The sequence below is a fragment of the Zootermopsis nevadensis genome, unplaced genomic scaffold (genome assembly GCF_977971745.1).
Source record: "Zootermopsis nevadensis isolate Lab colony 2312 unplaced genomic scaffold, Znev_1.0 Znev_ptg000007l, whole genome shotgun sequence".
Lineage (NCBI taxonomy): Eukaryota > Metazoa > Arthropoda > Insecta > Blattodea > Termopsidae > Zootermopsis > Zootermopsis nevadensis.
The window spans coordinates 9,846,815-9,867,075 of record NW_028259139.1 but is presented as its reverse complement, the minus strand read 5'-3'; the positions used below and the strand labels follow the sequence as shown (position 1 = coordinate 9,867,075).

The following is a 20,261-nucleotide window of genomic DNA, read 5'->3' as shown; positions in this document are numbered from 1 at the left end:
ATAAAATATTTAAGATATAATTCATCTCAAATAATGGCTAATAATATTATTATAAACTTCACTACATGAATCGCAGTCCTCCAAAAGGTCATTAACGTGTTCTCGGAACCATCCTGAGTCAGAAAAACCCAATCCAAAACTCCAAGTAATATTTTCTTAAAATCAGTTCTAATATTATCTTTCCATCTACATCTAGGTCTTCCGAGTGGTCCCTTTCCATTCAAACTTTGAAAGAAAAATTGTCTTCGGATTCCTTATTGCACCATGCATGCTACGCGTCCCGTCAATCTCATCCTTCTTCATTCAACTAACAATATCTTGTGATAAGTATTATTATAAACTTGTGCATTTAAAATCATTACTACACATAATGTAGACATAAATATCATTATTCTATACTTTGATTTTACTTTCAGCTGTTAAATTATCTATGTGATTTACGTTACAGTCCTTGGAACAAAATAAACTGACATTTAATAACGCACATTTACATCTTTGAATTACAGATAAATAACACCAGAATTACAAATATAAACACACTTAAATTTTGATGATTTTACAGAGGTCTCAGATGTACATGATGAGGTTGAAAAGAACGTGTTTTCAGGAATAAGATATTCTATGTTAAAATATATTACCCACGAGATGAAGATAAGAGTTTAATTTAAAAATCGAACGGGTTTTGACGGAGAAAATATACGTAGCTTCAATTTATATATACGTAGGTGCTTTGATAACTGGATGAATGACTGTACAGACAGATCACTGAATGCATAGTTGAACAGACGAACACAGAGAGAGAGAGAGAGAGATGAAAATATAAAACTAACAGACAGACAGATAGATGGATTAATGGACGGATGTATGATGGGATTATGCTTATTACTAAAAGATACTCAGCACAACCTAATTAACTCTATTTTAATACAGTCCAGGGGTTCAGTACCGCTTATACCAAAGTCAGCCACTGGACGCGATCCTGAGCTACTTCTATCAGCTCCATTATTACAGAATCTGCTTTTAATTTTATTCTTCCATGTCCTCAGTTTAAATTACACCGCGCTTTCTAAGAGGATTCCTCACTAAAATTCTACATGTATTTTGTGACTTCCTCAGTTCGTGCAACACATCTACCAAATCCCTACCACAGGCCTACTGATTTCATTACTATCATATAATAAAGCGTTGTTTATAAATAACAAATAATATAAATAACATCATGAAGCAGAGTTCTTGTTGATAAGCTAACAGTACGCTCAGATAATGAAGAAATTGCTTAAATTTTATGGAAATGATGTTTATTATTGTATTAACAATATCCTACCACAGTTCTCTGCCCAGAGCCAAATACATCCAATCCAACTCACTAACACGTTTTTCTTAACATCTACTTTAATATTATGTTCCCACCTACGACAAGGTCTTCAAAATGAACACAAACCAACATCAAATATCACTTTTTGTAACAATTTAAATCTCAATGGGAGCTGTATTTACCCACCTGCTTTAACAATCAGTAACTGTTGATTTTATATCTATAGGCCTTGCGTGATTCTCGGTGTAAACAGCGAATATTTATTTAAACAAGATTAAATAGTTGATCTTTGTAACAGTAAAGTTTTGTGTTTTCTTAGTGGTACGGGCTGAATATTTAAATACCATTAGGACGAGCTTCGCAATTAAAGGTTAAGTGTTCATGATCGCACTGCGGTATTTTATGTAATACCCCATTAACTGACTTAGTATTATGAAATTACTTAATAATTAAGTAAGCAGATCCTCCTTAACCCTTGTCCTTTCTTGTACCTTACTTATAAGAAACAAGTCTAAGATCTAAAACGACGTCAAATATTACTCCTGAGATCAAATCAACAGGTAGGCAGAAGTCAAAGTCCGAAACTTAGTCACACAGTGAAGTCCCTTTATTATACGTCCCTAGTAATTAAAGCTTCCCTCTATAATTAAGTAGTAGAAGAATAGCAGAAAAAATTCAATTATCTCGAACTGGAGCCTGGAAACGTACACAGCAATCAAAATCACGTCTCCTGATAGATTTCTGTTGGAGGGAAATCCTATGGCTTCATAGGGTGTATTTAATTTGTGACTGAATTAATTTCAACAGCGAGAGTCGTGTTTTATGACTTCTGAATCCTGTTCTACCGACGCTGGTACATATTCCTTTAGCAAGAAACCCTTTTGCGTAGATTAGTTTCGAACATTACAGTATGAAGTATGAATTACATTGGTCATTATACGTATGCAGTTAATCTTATACATAAAACTTTAAATGTGGTTATGTGTTTGTGTATGGCTTTAAGTATATTCATTTATAGCTTTGAAACGATAAACCAATTTACAAAAGATTAGCATAATAATGTCCTGAAACAAGGAGAACATTTTGGAAAGATAAAAATTAAATAATCAAAATGTTCTGGATTCGTGTCCGGTGAGGATGGCTAACGTAGTTCAGAAAATAAGCAAGACAGAAAAATGTCGCAAAGAACAAAGTTGTTTTGATTCTGCTAGGGCATTGCAGGAGAAAAGGCCACGTCCCCGAAAAAAGTGCTCTGGATTCGAGTTCTGGTAAATATAATTTAACTCTGTGCAGAGAACTAATTGCGGTAAACTATTTTTTGAATACAAATTAAACAAAAATTTAAAAAAACAGTTATCGTAAAATTATTCGTTTCCGGGAAAAGACTACTCCCATGTCTATGCAATGCGATTATACAAGGTTAAACATACATAAGATTCTGAATAATGTGCAGATGAGCCTAAAGATTCCATACGACAGGGCCTCTGTGAGCTTTATAAATTGTACGCTTAATCAAATTAAACTAAAATGATTAAATCAAGAAAGGTGATCGAAGGACATAGAATTTATAGACGATATGAGAGACGCCAGAAAGAATTTGGTCGGAAAATTTGAAGATGAAAGATGATTTGGGGAGAAAACGTTGGTATTATTATTATCCCATCTATTCATCACTTTGTAGGGTATGTACTTCAATGTACCCAAGACAGACCTTGTACCTAAGGTACATAGAGCAGCAGCTATTTCTGGAATACATATTGTTTTTAACACATGCTACATGTGTAGTTTTATTGTTAGAGATGACTACACATTTTACAATAGCTTCTTTCGAATGATGTATGATTATTATTATTATTATTATTATTATTTTAGAATAGATCTTAGATGTCAAGGTGACTCTGTTTCACCCGTTCTTACTGCGTCCATCATCAGGATGGTTAGTGATGGAGGCATCAGTGACCTCTGAACCGCCGGTAAACGTCTACCAGACTACACGTTATTACAACCTAGAACACAGCCATCTTCGGGCTACCCGCCGTGTAAACCTTAAATTCTGCTTAATCAGATGTGAGTTTGTTTACTGAATTCAAGTGCCTGAAGATGGTATCCAAATTTCGAGCTACTCTGAGTACGATGGTGAATCTTAGGGTTTCATAAGAGGCATGAGCCTCATTTAGTGTCTATTTGCTTTCCAATGAGCATTATATTTCATGGAGAGAGGAGATCACTTACCCTGTAGCCACCCAGATGCTGCACCATGCAACGAAATGTAGCATCCCTCCCCAAAGGGACCGTCAGATTAGCGATTGGCTCGGTGAACTCAGGCTGGTAAGCCACCCCTGCCGAAAGAAAGAATAAACACAAAATAATTCAATGCCAACACACCAACACCCGGTTAAAATTTCCTTAATGCGGTGAAAATTAGATATGTGAGTTGATCACCCACTTGATTCCCTTATAGAACAGAAACGGACAAGTGCTTTATAGTTCGGTGTCAGTTTGAAATTTTTCGAAACGTAATCTGGCAGAAAAGATCGCTAGAAAGGTCTTGCTGGGATCAGAGAGACATGTAATGCACACAAAATTTTGGTGGGGAAACGTGAAAGATATATAAGCAACTTATTAAGACATGAAAATTTCTGTCTACTGGGTTGTTGCGCTGTTGTATGGTAGATGTTTATCAACGTTTCAGAGGTCATCGCCCTGATGACGGAGGCAGTATGACCTCTGAAACGCTGGTAAACATCAACCAGACTACACAGCGCAACAACCCAGAAGACAGAAATCTTCATACTCAGCGCTGTGAAAACCTCAAATCATATTTATTAAGAAATTTTTTGGGAAGCAGATTTTTAGTATGAAGCTGTCTGAGGATGGTTTCAAATGCTTGACTCTGGTATTAGCGGTATTCAAACAGCAACTTTTGGTACCACGGAATTAGGTCAGTCAGATGAATAAGTGAAACACGGTTATCTGATGATGTAAAAGGTTCAGTCCAGTGTCACATTCAAAACTTTGTGTCAGACATCACACAGCTTTCAGAGAGACAGCTCAGCTAGAGATGAGCTAGCAGACTCTGGTCACAGCAACAAGGGACAACGGGACACTGATGTACGGATCATTTCCGCGTTATCAGAATACTCTCATGGGAAATTATTCATACGACAAAACAGTAGATGAAATACCCAGATACATATATTGAGAATGGATTAAAATTACATTTACAATTTAATTTCTTGCCTGTCTGTACTGATTTTCTCACTATCAATGTGTTTTATTTTGTTTGAGGTATATTATATAATAAGCCGGGATAGTTCAGTCGGTATAGTGACTAGCTACTCGCTGAGCTACTACATAATAAGAGGGGTAGAAAATTGACAGAATATGGTTCATCTGTATTACCTGATATCGTACACTTGTAGTACCACAGTCAACTACTGGACACGGTCTTGAGCCATGTTTAACCACCTCCCATAGTAAATTCTACTTCCGTCCGTATCCTCCTAACCTCTTCACGGTCTACAATTCGTCAAATGTGCCTCTGTTTCACAGTGTTTTATTTCTATAGATATTAAAGCCATTTTATCATGTACAGGTCTTACTCCTAAGCACGAAGTTATGGAACCAAATATCATGTCGTCAGACACACTTCGCTGAGAAACATATGAGCATCGTGGCGTAATGGTTAGCACTCTTTCGTAAGCGACATCTCGCGTGTTTAATTCTCGTCTCAGAAATCAGCTACACTGAATATGAGTCTTCGCCGTTTTCTTCAGTCCCCCATGCGAATATCGTAAAACATACCCTTTCAAATCTATCACTCTCATTCTCGGAGCCTGCGAAGCTGAAGAAATCGATAAATAACTAAAAAAGACTAAATCAAAAACTGTATCTTTGTGAATAAATTTTCAGTCATAGCAACAGAAATTTTATTCAAATTGTAGATCGTCAAAGATTTAATCTAAGAGCAGGCAGAGTCTTAGACCGGCCTATCCGTTCCTTTATGTTCTTGTCACAATCGCGCCTTCAGAATCACTCCCTTCTCTTATCTTCAGATTTGTTTCTGCTCTACGAACACCGACGCGATGTTCATATATCATACTTGAAAGGAAAGAATAATTTACCAGCAAACTGAAAAGTTGAAAATAATAAGTGGATAAAGACCAGAGTCTCAGACTGGGAAAGCCATCAATAAACAATGTTAGCGCTATAGAAGTACATGGCTAAGATTAAAGATGTTTGTTTTGAAGAGGAGATTATGCAGGAAGTCGCAAACCCGAAAACTCTACTTAGTTCCGTTCCAGGCGAAGTGGTTACTATATAGAAGAATGATGTGAAGACCAAAATAGTTGTTTCGACGAAGAGATCACAGAAACGAAGGCGATGGGTCCGAGTCCTGACGAAGACGGCTTCCGTAGTTACGAAACCTTTCACTAGATAAGATAGCGCCCAGGCAACATTTCTTCGATGCGGCGAGGGGGATTAAAGAAATTAACATCTCAGACACGAAAAATGGTTTGGTTTGACTTCCGATGAAGATGGTCTCAACAGTTCGAAAGCTAAGCAGAATTAAGTGTTTTGGCGAAGCCGAATTAAAATGTCATATTTTGCAAACATAAAATAAGTGAAGTTACAAGACACGAAGCCGGCACAGCGATGCTAACTCAGAAAATCACCACTGCACAAAAATCTCGCCATTTCGGAGATACCCAGTGCAGGAAATTTCAAAAGTGCGATTTTATGGTGGAACCCAGTGGCATAACTTCTATATCAGATTTAGTCCAAATGTGTCTCGAGTTGAATTATGCGGACAGACATATATGGTCAGCCCTATATCCGATTACTTCGTGCGCATTATGCAAAGAAACCGTCTACAATGCAGATGAGGTACTTCGCCTTTCTCAGCAGCGAACTGAATATCAGACTATGCACCATATCGTGTTGCAATAAAATCCCGTTGTCGCTGTAGTGACGCCACTTGGTGGACGCGTGCAGTTGCACAACAATGAGCGTCTCAACACGTGTGACGGCGCCAGCTTGCGGGATTATCACGAAATGGTTATGGCGACAATACCGCTCAAAGAAGAAGAAGAAGAAGAAAAAAAGAAATGGAAAGAAATGAAATAAAACATCCCACGCTACATATTTTTTTCTCATAAAATACGATACCATTTCTCTTCTAGTGTAAGAAATGGAGGAAAATATATGTGAACTATGGCCCTAAGGGATCTCTGCAGTGGCGTCAGGGTCTAGTGACCCTAAACTGGACCCAAAGAATTCCAAGGGAGCAGTTGGTATAGTCAGGTTTTAAGGTACAGGACAGGCAACTCTTAGACACGAATTTTACCGTCTCCTTTCAGTAGTTTTCTGATCTTTGTGCGTTAGTGCAGGAAATGACGACAGCTGAAAGGTTCAGGGAATAATTCATATTATCCATATTACAACTGATTTAAACTAATTATTGTATTGGGACATTTACATTAAAAGTATTATTCCTATTTAATTGTTATTACATTTATAAGACCAAATCGATGCTAAATATTAATCTGTGTTTTTAGAGACACGTGGTGGGAAATTTTGGCTCGTCGAAAAAGACTTGTTGCGGGCTTCTGCAAACAAGATAATAGACTTTATGTTTGAAAAAAAGACAGGAAATTTATTCATTTGCTTAGCTAGTCAGATTTCCAAATAAGTACTATGCTACACTGAGTTAATTAACAGACAAATCTCAAATCCTAGGGACCGTAACAAAGTTGTGGACTGGTATATATAAGTTCATGATCGGGTCTAATTGTTTTTACTGACAGTAAGAAAACATGAGGATGTATAGAACAGGTTAGTTCTTGATTACCACAGCGATTATCAGACTTTCAACTATGTTCTTAGACCACACAATTAATTAATTTATTGATATAGCCTATTTTTGCGTGGATGTTTTAAGTAATTTTTAAACTTCAGTGAGTATAGCAACCTCACAGTATATTCATAAATATTTGGAATAAATTTTAAAATGAATTATTTATTTCTAACAACGGACAATTTTTGAATAAATAATAATTCTATATATATTAAAATGTCACATCTATCTAAATAACATTTCTTCTCGCGAAAATATGGGAAGAATATTTAATGGCATTTCAAGACTCACAAATGTTCTTACTTTGAGAAGAAGAAAAAACATTGGTTCCTGTCTGGATACTACTTATATATAATAATGAACATTCAAGTATTTGAATGTAATAATATTATAAGAAATATAAAAGCCGGCGTCATACGTAATATAATGGTTGTAGTTGGTGGGATACTCTTCAACCGGATGTGCGTTTAAAAGGAGTGACAGTAAGAACCTGGAGGCTGTTATAGGTTCGGTGACTAGCCATAGACGGACTATATTCTATCCTCCGAGGAACCATTCCGGAAAACTGCCGTCATATCGCTACCGCATCATAGAACCCTACGGTTCTTATGGTACTCCCCCCTCCCCCTTCGAGAGACAAAAAAGCGAGTTCTTGATCTCAATGGGACACTTAGAGTTTATAAGGTTGAAGAAACAAGGGAAAATAAGAGGGACAGAAAGTGGTCTCCATCTTGGAGACGCTGAGAGATATTCAACTTTCATTATAAAGAAAACAATGTGTTTTTATTTTTTTTCCTTTATCGTAAAATATCTCTACAGTTGCATTTCGATTGGAAAGTCTTCAGTAGCAACTGTACCTTTACGTAAATGGAACCTTATCACCGATTATCTCCTCTAGAAATAAAATAATGAAGGTAAATAAAGTTATAATTAATTACAGAAGATGGTAATAATCTGTCAGAAACATAAACTATAAAATCAGAATATTATAAACAGGTGAATATAAAGTATATTTCATTTATATGCATCTCTAAAGATAAAATCCCAATTAAACAGAAAAATAAAACTAATTATATATAACCCTAATGTCTACGCATATGAAAGCCAATGTCGCATATTATTTAAAATAAAACCACTGATAAATAGAATTAGTGTCTTTACTGGAGACAAATATATTAGAGTATTCTATCAGTTGAAGTTATTGGATTACGTGAATCTTTGGGAACGAAATCTGTAGTAAGACTTCGGACGGGTAAAGTGAGCCACAGGCTCAGCAATAATACTACCCCTTAACAATGGGGTAACTCGGATCACAGGAGCATTATTGTTGTCCTATCTTACCGCACCCTTACAACACTACTGAAATTAAGAAGAAGAAACTCTACTTTTCCTTTGTTATCCTAAAATAAATTTGCATATACTCAATTTGAATCCCCCTTCCCCCCTCCAAACTTTTTTCTCCACACTTCTCCTCCTTCTTTGCTTCTTGAAATAAAACAGAAGAGAAAAGAAGAGAGTGGAGTGACGGGCGAAGAGAAAGTTAATTTGAAAGATTCGTAGGGAGACGAAAGAGTACAAGCCCTTGAGAAAGTTTATCAGCACAACAACACATTACAGTCTGTACGGCAAACAGACACCTCGACATGTAACCGAAACGAAGCCGTCGCCAATAATATCCTTTTCAGAAGCTAGTAGTTGCTTAACTGGTCAGAAAATTTCGAAACTCTTGTCCAACTCGAAGGCCATGACTGTAAAAAAGCTCATGAAATTTATATTAAATATTCTTGACTTTTTTTAATAAAGAACAGAGAAAATTTTAGGCAGAAAACTTGGAAGGAAGCAAATGACTTAGATTAAAGTATAATATTAAAACTGAACCTTTGGAAATGTCAACTGCATTGAACTGATTCAGGAAAGTTAATTGAATAAAAAGTTTCTTGGATATTATCCATCGTCTAGTAAATATAAAACGTAAAACGACGTTTCGGAGATGGGACTCTATCTCCGTCTTCAGATTCCTACACAGTTGTGCCCACTAGATAGAGCTAATCCCTATCTCCGGAGATAGAGTCCCATCACCGAAACGTCGTTTTACGTTTTATATTTACTTGACGATGGATAATCCAAGAAAATTTTTATTCAATTGACTCTTCACCATCGTCAAGAAGTTTTAGATTTGATTCAGGAAAGGATGGAATGGCGAGTTTTTGTGAACTTATCAGTAATATCGAAGGAAATTCTTGACGTACTAAGCAACTGTTAGATTTTTAAAGACTTTTTTCGCCATTTATAGTTAGCAGTTAAAATTAAACGATCCTATACGGGAAAAAAGTCCATTTGAATTGCAGTCATCAAAATTGCCATACGTCTGACGCAGGAAACGGATCTGTACGTCAGGTAACAACTGCTGACACAATGACGCAGTTTGTTCCCAGAATCCCTACTCCATTTCTCAGACTTTACCCACCAAGCAGAGGAGAGGAGAGATCATTTGCAACTGTTCTCGGAGTGTCTGAGCGAACGCAGATCTAATTTGCCTTTCCTACAGAACAATGGTACAAATTCGTAATAATAAAAATTATCACTTCCTTTAGCTTCACAGAAGACAAAAAGCAAAGAGATGAATTAAATATATGAAGAAAGGAAGGGGAATAAAATAAAAAGAAAACAAATGACTGTAAATAATCGATAAAAGACGTGAATGGAAAGAAACAAAATAAAAATTTAAAAAGAAAACCGGGGATTTTGTGAGCGAAAACTTTTTTAGGGAAAATCCTCCAAACTAACGTAGAGAAGCTGATAGTTACCAAGCCTCTCACAAAGTTCCCCGCCTTTAATGGAAACCGCGTTCATAAGAACCTTCCAGTGGTCCCTATTCTGAGTCAAACGAGTCTAAACCACATCCTTCAATCCTGTTTATTCTAGTAAAACTTTAATGTTATCCTTCCATCTACGTCCAGTTCTTCCACATTGTATAAATTTCACATTTCCCATTTGAGCTACATGCTCTGCCAATCCAATCATCTTTTTATAATATGTAATAATATTTAGTGAAGAACAGACTGTATTTTTTATGTTCTCCTGTCAACGACAATGCAACTAAGGTTTTAGCCAGATTCTTCTAGTATAAAAAACAGTACCTTACTTATACCACGATTATCAGAGTTATTATTAAACAAACATATTCTATAGACGTACTTCCTTACTAATTTTTAAAATTATTTATTGTTTCATTTAACGTCACTGTTACTAACTCAGACTACAATATGTCAAGAAATATGGAGATGAATAACGAATTGCAAAGGATATGGAATGCTTCCTGTATTTACGTGGAGGTACTGAGGAAAACCACGAACCTCAGTCAGGATTTGAGGTCTCCGGGACGAAATTTTAAATCGGGACGTCCGGCAAAGAATGGAGAAGTGCAAAAGACTCTTGCATGACGTTCGGTTTCCAAAATTCAATTGTAAATGCACTAAAATAATAAAGCGGGTGGAGGTGTAACTGAATTCGTGAAGTGAAATTTATCACCTCGTGTGTACGCCGATGCCTGTTGACTCAAGGCGTGCATCAAAGTTTTAATAGGGTTGAGGATTAGGGTAAGCCCAGCTCAGTGTAGGCAGAGACGAGGGGAGACCCGAGAAGTGCCTTTTCGTGGAGCGCGGAGAAGTTAGTGGACGGATAATCCCTCCATAGCGAGCGCAGCTTTCAACCCCCAACCAACATCGCCCGAAACTACCTGTATACACATGTACAGCCGTAACATTTAAAACGCAACTCAAGAGCGTACTACAATAGGAAAATAATACCTAAGCAAGCCCACCGTCATGTAACAGACTCTTCCGTGTTTAGGTCATCCTACTGACAACTTACTCTTGGCTGTCAGATGGGGAAGTTCCCACAAGCGCGTTTCATATAACCTCTGTTTCTTACGACAAAAGATTATAGCCCATAAATCAAAAATATAGTAAGGAACTGCGCATAGAATTACACGGTGCTTTGCTGTCATTCGGACAGTGGCTAATAGTGTTGATAAATGACTATCAGGAAATCGCAAATTATTTCATAACCCTCGGCTCATTGTGGACTAGAATTTTGCGAATGTGTCGTCTCCGTGTTTATATGCAGTCGACAGACAGGAACTAGTTACAGCACGAACTTGTCCTTGTTACATCCAGAGGAGACGAGTAAAATGTCGGTCTGTCTCTAAGTTTGCTGTGGGAAGAACTTGAGGGGGGGGGGGGGCACTGGGGCGATAACGTCAAGTCCAGAACAGGGTTGAGCAGCTGGGAAGAGGGAACCAACATGGAGGACGGGCGGGACTTATAATTGTGTCTGAGTGCTGCCTACCTAACTAGGGGGAGTGTTTTAAGGCACTTGTCGGAAACCCCAGAAACCCCCCCCCCCCCCAACTGGATTATTGGGTGTAAAAAAGTCTTCCGTCTCTGGATAGAAAATATTTTTAAGCCAGACGCCACAATTTCATAATTACAAAAGACGCATGTCGTTAAGATGAGGGGTATACAAAATACTGTTTCCGGGCCGGAAGTTTCAGAAATGAAGATGGATGTCTTATGGGTTGTTGCGCAATGTTGTGTGGTAGAATTTTACCGACGTTTCCACAGCCTGATGATGGAAGCAGCAAGGACCTCTAAAACATCGGTAAACTTCTACCAGCCTAGTCACGCTTGGTCAAGTGTGGTCACACTTAGACAATCTCTGTCATGTTTCGAAATATTTTGGTGATCTCTTGTCACGTCGTGAACGCAGGTCACGCCTAGTCACGCTTTGTCCCGCCTGTGCACGCGTGGTCACTAAGTCACGTTTCAGCACGCTTACGTAGTGTTACGTACGGCTGGGTAAATTTTTGCTACTTTGGAACTCGTTAAATGAAGATACGACAGGTTAGGTTAGGATAGGTTGCGTTAGGTTAGGTTAGGCTGAAATAGGTTAGGTTAGGTTAGATTGGGTTGGATTGGGTTGGGTTAGGTTAGGTTAGGTTAGGTTCGGTTGGGTTAGGTTGAGTTAGGTTAGGTTAAGGTTGTTTAGAGGATTTTGCTAGGTTAGATAAGGTTTTGAAAATTTTTGAGACTTTCAAACACTTCTGGCCACTTCTCGTCACGCCGTTACAGTAAGTCACGCTTAGTCACGCTTAGAACAAATTTTCAAATCTTTGTCGTATCTTCACTATTATGATGACCTCTCTTGAAGTCTTTTTTTGCAGGTCACGCCTAGTCACGCTTTGTCACGCTTGAGCACGCAAGGTCACGCTTAGATCAAGTTTTCAAATGTTTGTCGTATTTTAACTATTATGGTGACCTCTCATCGTCTTTATTGTAGGTCACGCCTAGTCACGCTTGGTCACCTGTGGTCACACTTAGTCAATCTCTGTCATGTTTCAAAATATTTGGTGATTTCTTGTCACGACGTGAACGCAGGTCACGCCACGCCTAGTCACGCATTGTCACGCTGTAGCACGCGTGGTCACTAAGTCACGTTTCGGCACGCTTACGTTGTGTTATGTACGGCTGGGTAATGTTTTGCTATTTTGGAATTCGTTAAATGAAGATACGACAGGTTATTTAAGGTTAGGATAGGTTGGGTTAGGTTAGGTTGGGATAGGATAGGTAAGGTTGGGTTACTTTAGGTTGGGATAGGATAGGTAGGGTTGGGTTGGGATAGGTTAGGTTAGGTTAGGTTAGGTTCGGTTGGGTTAGGTTAGGATAAGGTTGTTTAGAGGATTTTGCTAGGTTAGGTAAAGTTTAGAAAATTTTTGGGACGTTTAGACACTTCTGGCCACATTTCGTCAAGCCGTTACAGTAAGTCACGCTTTGTCACGCTTGAGCACGCAAGGTCACGCTTAGAACAAATTTTCAAATCTTTGTCGTATCTTAACTATTACGGTGACCTCTCTTCAAGTCTTTTTTGCATGTCACGCATAGTCACGCTTTGTCACGTTTGAGCACGCAAGGTCACGCTTTGACCAAATTTTCAAATGTTTGTCGTATTTTAACTATTATGGTGATTTCTCATCAAGTCCATATTGTAGATCACGCTTAGTGACGCTTTGTCACGCGTGGTCACGCTTAGTGAATCTGTCATGTTTCGAAATATTTGGTGATCTCTTGTCACGACGTGAACGCAGGTCACGCCTAGTCACGCTTTGTCACGCTTTAGCACGCGTGGTCACTAAGTCACGTTTCGGCACGCTTACGTTGTGTTATGTACGGATGGGTAAATTTTTGCTACTTTGGAATTCGTTAAATGAAGACACGACAGGTTATGTTAGGTTAGGATAGGTTGCGTTAGGTTAGGTTGGGATAGGTAAAGTAAGATTGAGTTGGGATAGGTTAGGTTAGGTTACGTTACGTTAGGTTCGGTTGGGTTAGGTTAGGTTACGTTAAGGTTGTTTAGAGGATTTTGCTAGGTTAGGTAAAGTTTAGAAAATTTTTGAGACGTTCAGACACTTCTGGCCACTTTTCGTCACGCCGTTACAGTAAGTCACGCTTTGTCACGCTAGGTCACGCTTAGAAAAAATTTCAAATCTTTGTCGTATCTTAACTATTACGGTGACCTCTCTTCAAGTCTTTTTTGCATGTCACGCATAGTCACGCTTTGTCACGTTTGAGCACGCAAGGTCACGCTTTGACCAAATATTCAAATGTTTGTCGTATTTTAACTATTATGGTGATTTCTCATCAAGTCCATATTGTAGATCACGCTTAGTGACGCTTTGTCACGCGTGGTCACGCTTAGTCAATCGCTGTCATGTTTCGAAATATTTGGTGATCTCTTGTCACGACGTGAACTCAGGTCACGCCTAGTCACGCTTTGTCATGCTTAAGCAAGCGTGGTCACTAAGTCACGTTTCGGCACGCTTACGTTGTTTTGTACGGCTGGGTAAATTTTTGCTACTTTGGAATGCGTTAGATGAAGATAAGACAGGTTATGTTAGGTTAGGATAGGTTGGGATAGGTTAGGTTAGGTTACGTTACGTTAGGTTCGGTTGGGTTAGGTTAGGTTAAATGAAGTTTGTTTATTGGATTTTGCTAGGTTAGGTAAAGTTTTGAAAATTTTTGAGACGTTCAGACACTTCTGGCCACGTCTCGTCACGCCGTTATAGTAAGTCACACATGGTCAAGCTTTGTCACGCTTGAACACGCATGGTCACGTTTAAACAAAATTTTCAAATTTTTGTCGTATTTTAACTCTTATGGTGACCACTCATCAAGCCTTTATTGCATGTCACGCGTAGTCACGTTTTGTCACGTGTGGTCACGCTTAGTCAATCCCTGTCATGTTTCGAAATATTTGGTGATCCCTTGTCACGACGTGAACGCAGGTCACACCTAGTCACCCTTTGTCACGCTTTTGCACGCGTGGTCACTAAGTCACGTTTCGGCACGATTACGTTGTGTTATATACGGCTCGGTAAATTTTTGATACTTTGGAATTCGTTAAATGAAGATACGACAGGTTATGTTAGGTTAGATAAGTTTGTTAGGTTAATTAACGTTTTTAAAATCTTCGAAGCGTTTCGACACTTATGGCAACATCGCGTTACGCCGTTGCATTACGTCACGCCTAGTGACGCATTGTCACGATTGGTCACGCTTTGTAAATTTTGGTATCGTTTCGACACTTATGGTGATCCTTTTTTCAGGACGTCAAAATACGTCACGCTTGATCTTACGTGTTCAGTAAGTCAGTTTTCGGCACGGTTACGTTTTGTTATGAAAGGCTCGGTTAATTTTTGCTGATTTGGTATACGTTAGATGATGTTTCGACAGGTTATGTTAGAATAGGTTGGGTTAGGTTGGGTTGGGTTGGTTTTGGTTTGGTTATGTTAAGTTAGTTTAAATTATGTTTGTTTAGGTTATGTTAATTTGTTGGTTTAGGTAACGTTTTGAAAATATTCCTCACTTATGACTACATCTCGTCATGCGTAGTCACACTTTGTCACTAATATATTTAATATATATAATTGAAGATAACAGGATGGACAACAGTAGCGGTAGTGATGAATCGAGTGATTTTGTCAGAAAGCGATGGTCTGTGAGTAGTGGAATAATTGTAAGAGGACCGAAAAGTTGTGAAGAAGATAATATTAACTAATACTCTCTGTAGTGTTAGAGCCGGGATAGCTCAGTCAGTATAGTGACTAGCTACGGGCTGGACGACCGGGGTTCGATCCCCGACGGGGGCAGAGGATTTTTCCTCTAGCCTCTGCGTCCAGACCGGCTCTGGGGCCCACCCAGCCTCCTGTCCAATGGGTACCGGGGTCCTTTCCCGGGGGTAAAGCCGGCCGGGGCGTGATGCTGACCACTCACCCCCATCTAGTGCCGAGGTCAAGGAAGAGAGGAGCTATACCTCCGCTCACCCCAAACGCCTACATGGCGTGTAGTGGGACAAACTTTACTTTACTTTACTCTCTGTAGTGTTAATTTTCTGATGATGTGTAGTGTAGTGAATTCGACTTTCCTGTGTTACATACCATAATGATATTTTATTTGGAATACGCGGCCTGCTGCAATCCCTTCCAGCAAACTTCTTGTAAGTGACTCGCTCCGATTTTCCAATTGACAAAGTTCAGCGGCCAAAAACGCTGGAATGCAGTATAGCGAAGTTATAATAGCCAACACTAAACAAGGCCGAGGTAGGACTTTCACACGCCTTACAGCGCGGCTCTTAGAAAACAACACGACGTTGCTACCTTTTCTACGCTACGAGTTATGAGTCGTCTTCACTCACCCGATCTCCTCTTTTCGTGTTGAAATCTTGTAAGATTTTGCAGTGACTACGAAGCATTCAATTTGGTGGCGTTATAATAACTGATAACTGACAAACTTAAAAATTTACTTTAAGTGTAAGTGTAAAACAATGTCCATCTGTTTGCATTTTCAGGCATCTTCCACAATGTAACAATTTCCCAAAAGGAAAGTATTATAAAAAAGAAAAAAAACAAATATCGACGAAAATGCAAGTCAATTCACTTGTTGTACGTATAATCGGGTATGAAAAAGGCGACATTACTCCATTGTGGTTTCACCACCTTTTCAAAACACCAGTCAGAATTCAAAGCATTTACTTTGCGTGACGTCAACCTAATGATGACGAATTGTAACGCGGATGCATTACCTGTATAGGCCGGTGCAAAAGTCAAGACACATTTAAAATTAAAAAGCGTATTTATATATTTAATTCTGTCAATTACTTTTAACCTATGCCCTTATAAACACTGTACAGTCGTATACATTTGTTAATAACACGAACAAGGAGGTATGGCCAATTTGTTCTGACTTTTGTACCAACCTGTAGATGTGTAACTGTAAGTACGCTGACACATCTGTCAGAATTCAGTGTAGACGACACTGCTGTCTGCGGCTACAGAAAACAAAGAGGCAGGAATATGAGTAGCCAGGAATAAAAACAAAATCTTTATGTATCATGTTTGTCATATACAGGTTATCTAAACGTGCATACATTTTAAAACATAAACAAGTGTTCAGGATTGGACCAGAATTACTAAAGTTTATTTTGCATTATTTTGAAAATAAAGCCTTGGACTACCACCATACATATGCTGCCATCTGCTGAAGTGATTTTAAAATCTGCTAACAAAATATTTAAACACGCGTGCTCACAAACTGACTATGACGTTGACACAAATGTAGGTCCGTTCACCTGAAGCACAATCATTAGTGTCTCTGCCCAAGCACCAAATTATGAAGACCTAGTGGAGTGGAGATATTACTCCATTCATTCTTAACCACCGCAGGAGGTACAAGTGGGTTATTAGCGTTGTCCATCGATAGATAAATAAGCCAGCATTATAGCATTTATTTAACAGTTTGCAGACGTGTTTAAATTATTATTGATTACTTTGACGTCCACCAGGATATAGGCTGCAAATACAGTGGATTCCGGTTAATTGGGACACATCGGGACTAGAACACTTTGGGCCAAATATGCGAAGTTCCACGTAAAGTGTTAAAAAAGGTTTTTTCTTTAAGATATGTCCCAAATAAACGGCTGACCCAATTAACCGATGGCCCAATTAACCAGAATATAACGTATAAGATAATTTGTCATCTTGCATTATATTTAATTTCGAATTTCAATATGTGTTCTATGTTAATACAACATAAAAGCGTTAATAATTGTATTTAAATAAAGATGTGATGATACGCAAAAGAGGCTTAAGCCATTAAACATCACCTTTCAAGAAAAGAAAAGAAAATCATCTTCAGATGTACATGGACTAAATAACTCAGTACTTCATGATGTAACTATTTGTGCTCTAGTGCAATAACTTGGTCTTTAAATAATATCGATCTTTTATTATAAGAACAAATTTCCTGTACATTGATATTACTTTTCATAACACCACAGAAAAATAGTTCAAACGTAACATTGAGACATGTTACTATTATATATACAGACCTACTCAAATCAAGAATAAGATTGGCGGGGCATGTAGCATGCATGAGGGAAATTAGAAATGTGTAAAAAAAAATGTAGTTGACTACCATGAATACCAAGAGAAGAATTGGAAGACTGAGGAAAAAGTGGAATAATTAAAACAATTCTTTGTAAAATATGGTTTGAGTATATGGATTAGATTCATCTGCTCGTGATACAAATCACTGCCAGGTTTCTGTAAACTTGGTAATGAGGCTTTGGATTCTATGACGGCCGAAAATTTCTTGGCTAGCTTGGCGAACTACCAGTTTGCCACGGAAGACTCCACTCCACAGAGTTAGAAAAAGAGTTCCTCAATACAGTCAAATGTAAACTAATGATGTTACAAACATTGTCCTTGTAGTTCTTAAATCGTTCTGTAGCTGGCTGAGGGGATGACATACAAGTAGATACTAACCTCCAACATACATGAAATTCAATTTCTGTTTCTCACGTCGAGTGCTCGATAAGACATGAAATTGGAAACCCCAGCTGCAACTAGTCGAAAACACCACGAAGCTCATCGAGAGCGGGAAATGACTTATCGATGTTTTCGAGGGTGGTTAGCAGCTATGTACGTGTCTCTCATCGCGTTTTCTGTCAAAATGAAAATTTAAAAGACGAGGAGTACATTTTTATTGAACTGAAAAATGTTCTTCCTTTACTTTCATAAAAAGTGTTTAACCCTTTACATATTGCTAGTAATTATATGTAACAATCCTCAACTCTTAATTCTATATTATGCGTTTCTTTCGATTCTATGTTTAAACATGGCTTACTTCCTCAAACAGCGTTAATTAGATGATATTTGTAACCCTTAAGTGTGTTGTTTTCTTTGCGGTACGGGTTGAATTCTTCTACAAAAAACTATTTAATTAATAAGTGTCGTGCCTTACTGCCTTCTCATTTTCTTCTTCTTCTTGTTATTTATCTTAACTCTTTATCCCTATTATTATCCAGATCGCCTTTAATGAATGAAAAGCAAATGAATTCTACAATATTATTATTTTGGACACTATATATTGCCTTAAGCTTTTCAAATCAAACTTTTTGGTCAGCGGGTCTGTCTCCGCTATCAGGTATCAGTCAGGAGGACGGTGTTTCCTGTTCAGGTGTGTCGATTGAACAGAGCTACTTTAGTTTGTAATTCTGCTCTGAAAACTAGGTACGTACGGAGGGAAATTTTATGCTGTAAATTTATGTATCTACACTTTCCATCTACCCCTTTCAATACTCTGGTACAAATTCGTTGTTCAAATGTATTTTAATTCTATCCAAATCAACTTATAATTATACTTGACAGCATCGATAAAACTTTCTGCCTAACAAAATATCCCTACAATTGCCTTCAATTCAAAATTCTACTGATTTTTTAAAAACACCATCACATCGATACGCTATTCAAACCTCGCACAATCAGTGAACCGTATCACGCAACGAACACAAACTAATTATAATAATGCGTTCTGCTTTCCTCTGTATGAAACAGACGTACAAACTCGATGGTGTAGAAATTTGAGGCCCAAACGACACGTGATGATTTAGGAGAAAAATGGAACGACACACAACGAGCTAATTTTTATCTTTTACTTTTCATTCTTCTGCTCTTTTTCACCCCCTTCGTCTCGTCTAACATATTTCCTCCTTCCAATTTTTTTATCTTTATTAGACTCTTCTCCCCATTTTTATCCCTCCACCCCACCACTGATTCTTATACCAAAAATAGACACCATAACTTCCCTTATTTTATCTTTCTTCATATTATAACTTCCTCTTCTTCTTTAATTTTTAACTGTTATTGTCAACCTGAGATGTACATTGTGTCAGAAATGAAAACCAGCATTTACTGACCCTTAACGAAGCCTGTAGGTGTGTACAGTATAAGAATCACACGTCTGTGTGTTATTAAGTAACGATAATTAACTGTAAATTTAGTGCATCAAGCGAATACAGCCCTGCATTATTATATCAACCCTGAAAATGAAGGCAATATGTTCCTTTAAAACGTTGGTCCTTGTCTATAAGTCCGCATGATTTACAATTGAGAAGACCATGTAGACTAATAGAACTCTCTTCGAGTAGTAGATAGGAATATAAAAGGTAAAATAATTGTTTTTATACAACATTAATGTTCACCACTGTGCTTATAAAGGACAGCGATTGGATCCTATGTTGAACCATTTAAATACGTCACACATTTTGCCTCCACAATGGAGTAAATCCATGAAAAGGACTGTACCTTATATCTATAATTTAGTTTGTAGCGGTGAGTATGAAGATTTCTGTCTTCTGGGTTGTTGCGCTGTGTAGTCTGGTCGATGTTAACCAACGTTTCGGAGATCATACTGCCTCCGTCATCAGGGCGATAAAGATTTCTGTCTTCTGGGTTGTTGAGCTGTGTAGTCTGGTCGATGTTAACCAACGTTTCGGAGATCATACTGCCTCCGTCATCAGGGCGATGAAGATTTCTGTCTTCTGGATTGTTGCGCTGTGTAGTATGGTAGATGTTTACCAACGCGCAACAACCCAGAAGACAGAAATCTTTATACTTTAGTTTGTCTGTATTCTGTTTGATCAAAATATATGAGATAATTTACGTACAGAAGGTCTAAGTAAAACTATTCTAAT

General features: G+C 38.0%; 1 protein-coding gene across 8 annotated transcripts in view; it reads right to left on the bottom strand.

The window, feature by feature from the left end:
- LOC110831535 (lachesin) overlaps positions 1-20,261 on the bottom strand; it is a 240,036-nt gene that overhangs the window by 42,544 nt on the left and 177,231 nt on the right. For all 8 annotated transcript variants that reach the window (XM_087344220.1, XM_022067641.2, XM_087344223.1 and 5 more), the window contains one exon: positions 3,548-3,654. In XM_087344220.1, coding sequence (XP_087200346.1) covers positions 3,548-3,654 — 107 coding nt within the window. The remainder of the gene's footprint in view (positions 1-3,547; positions 3,655-20,261) is intronic.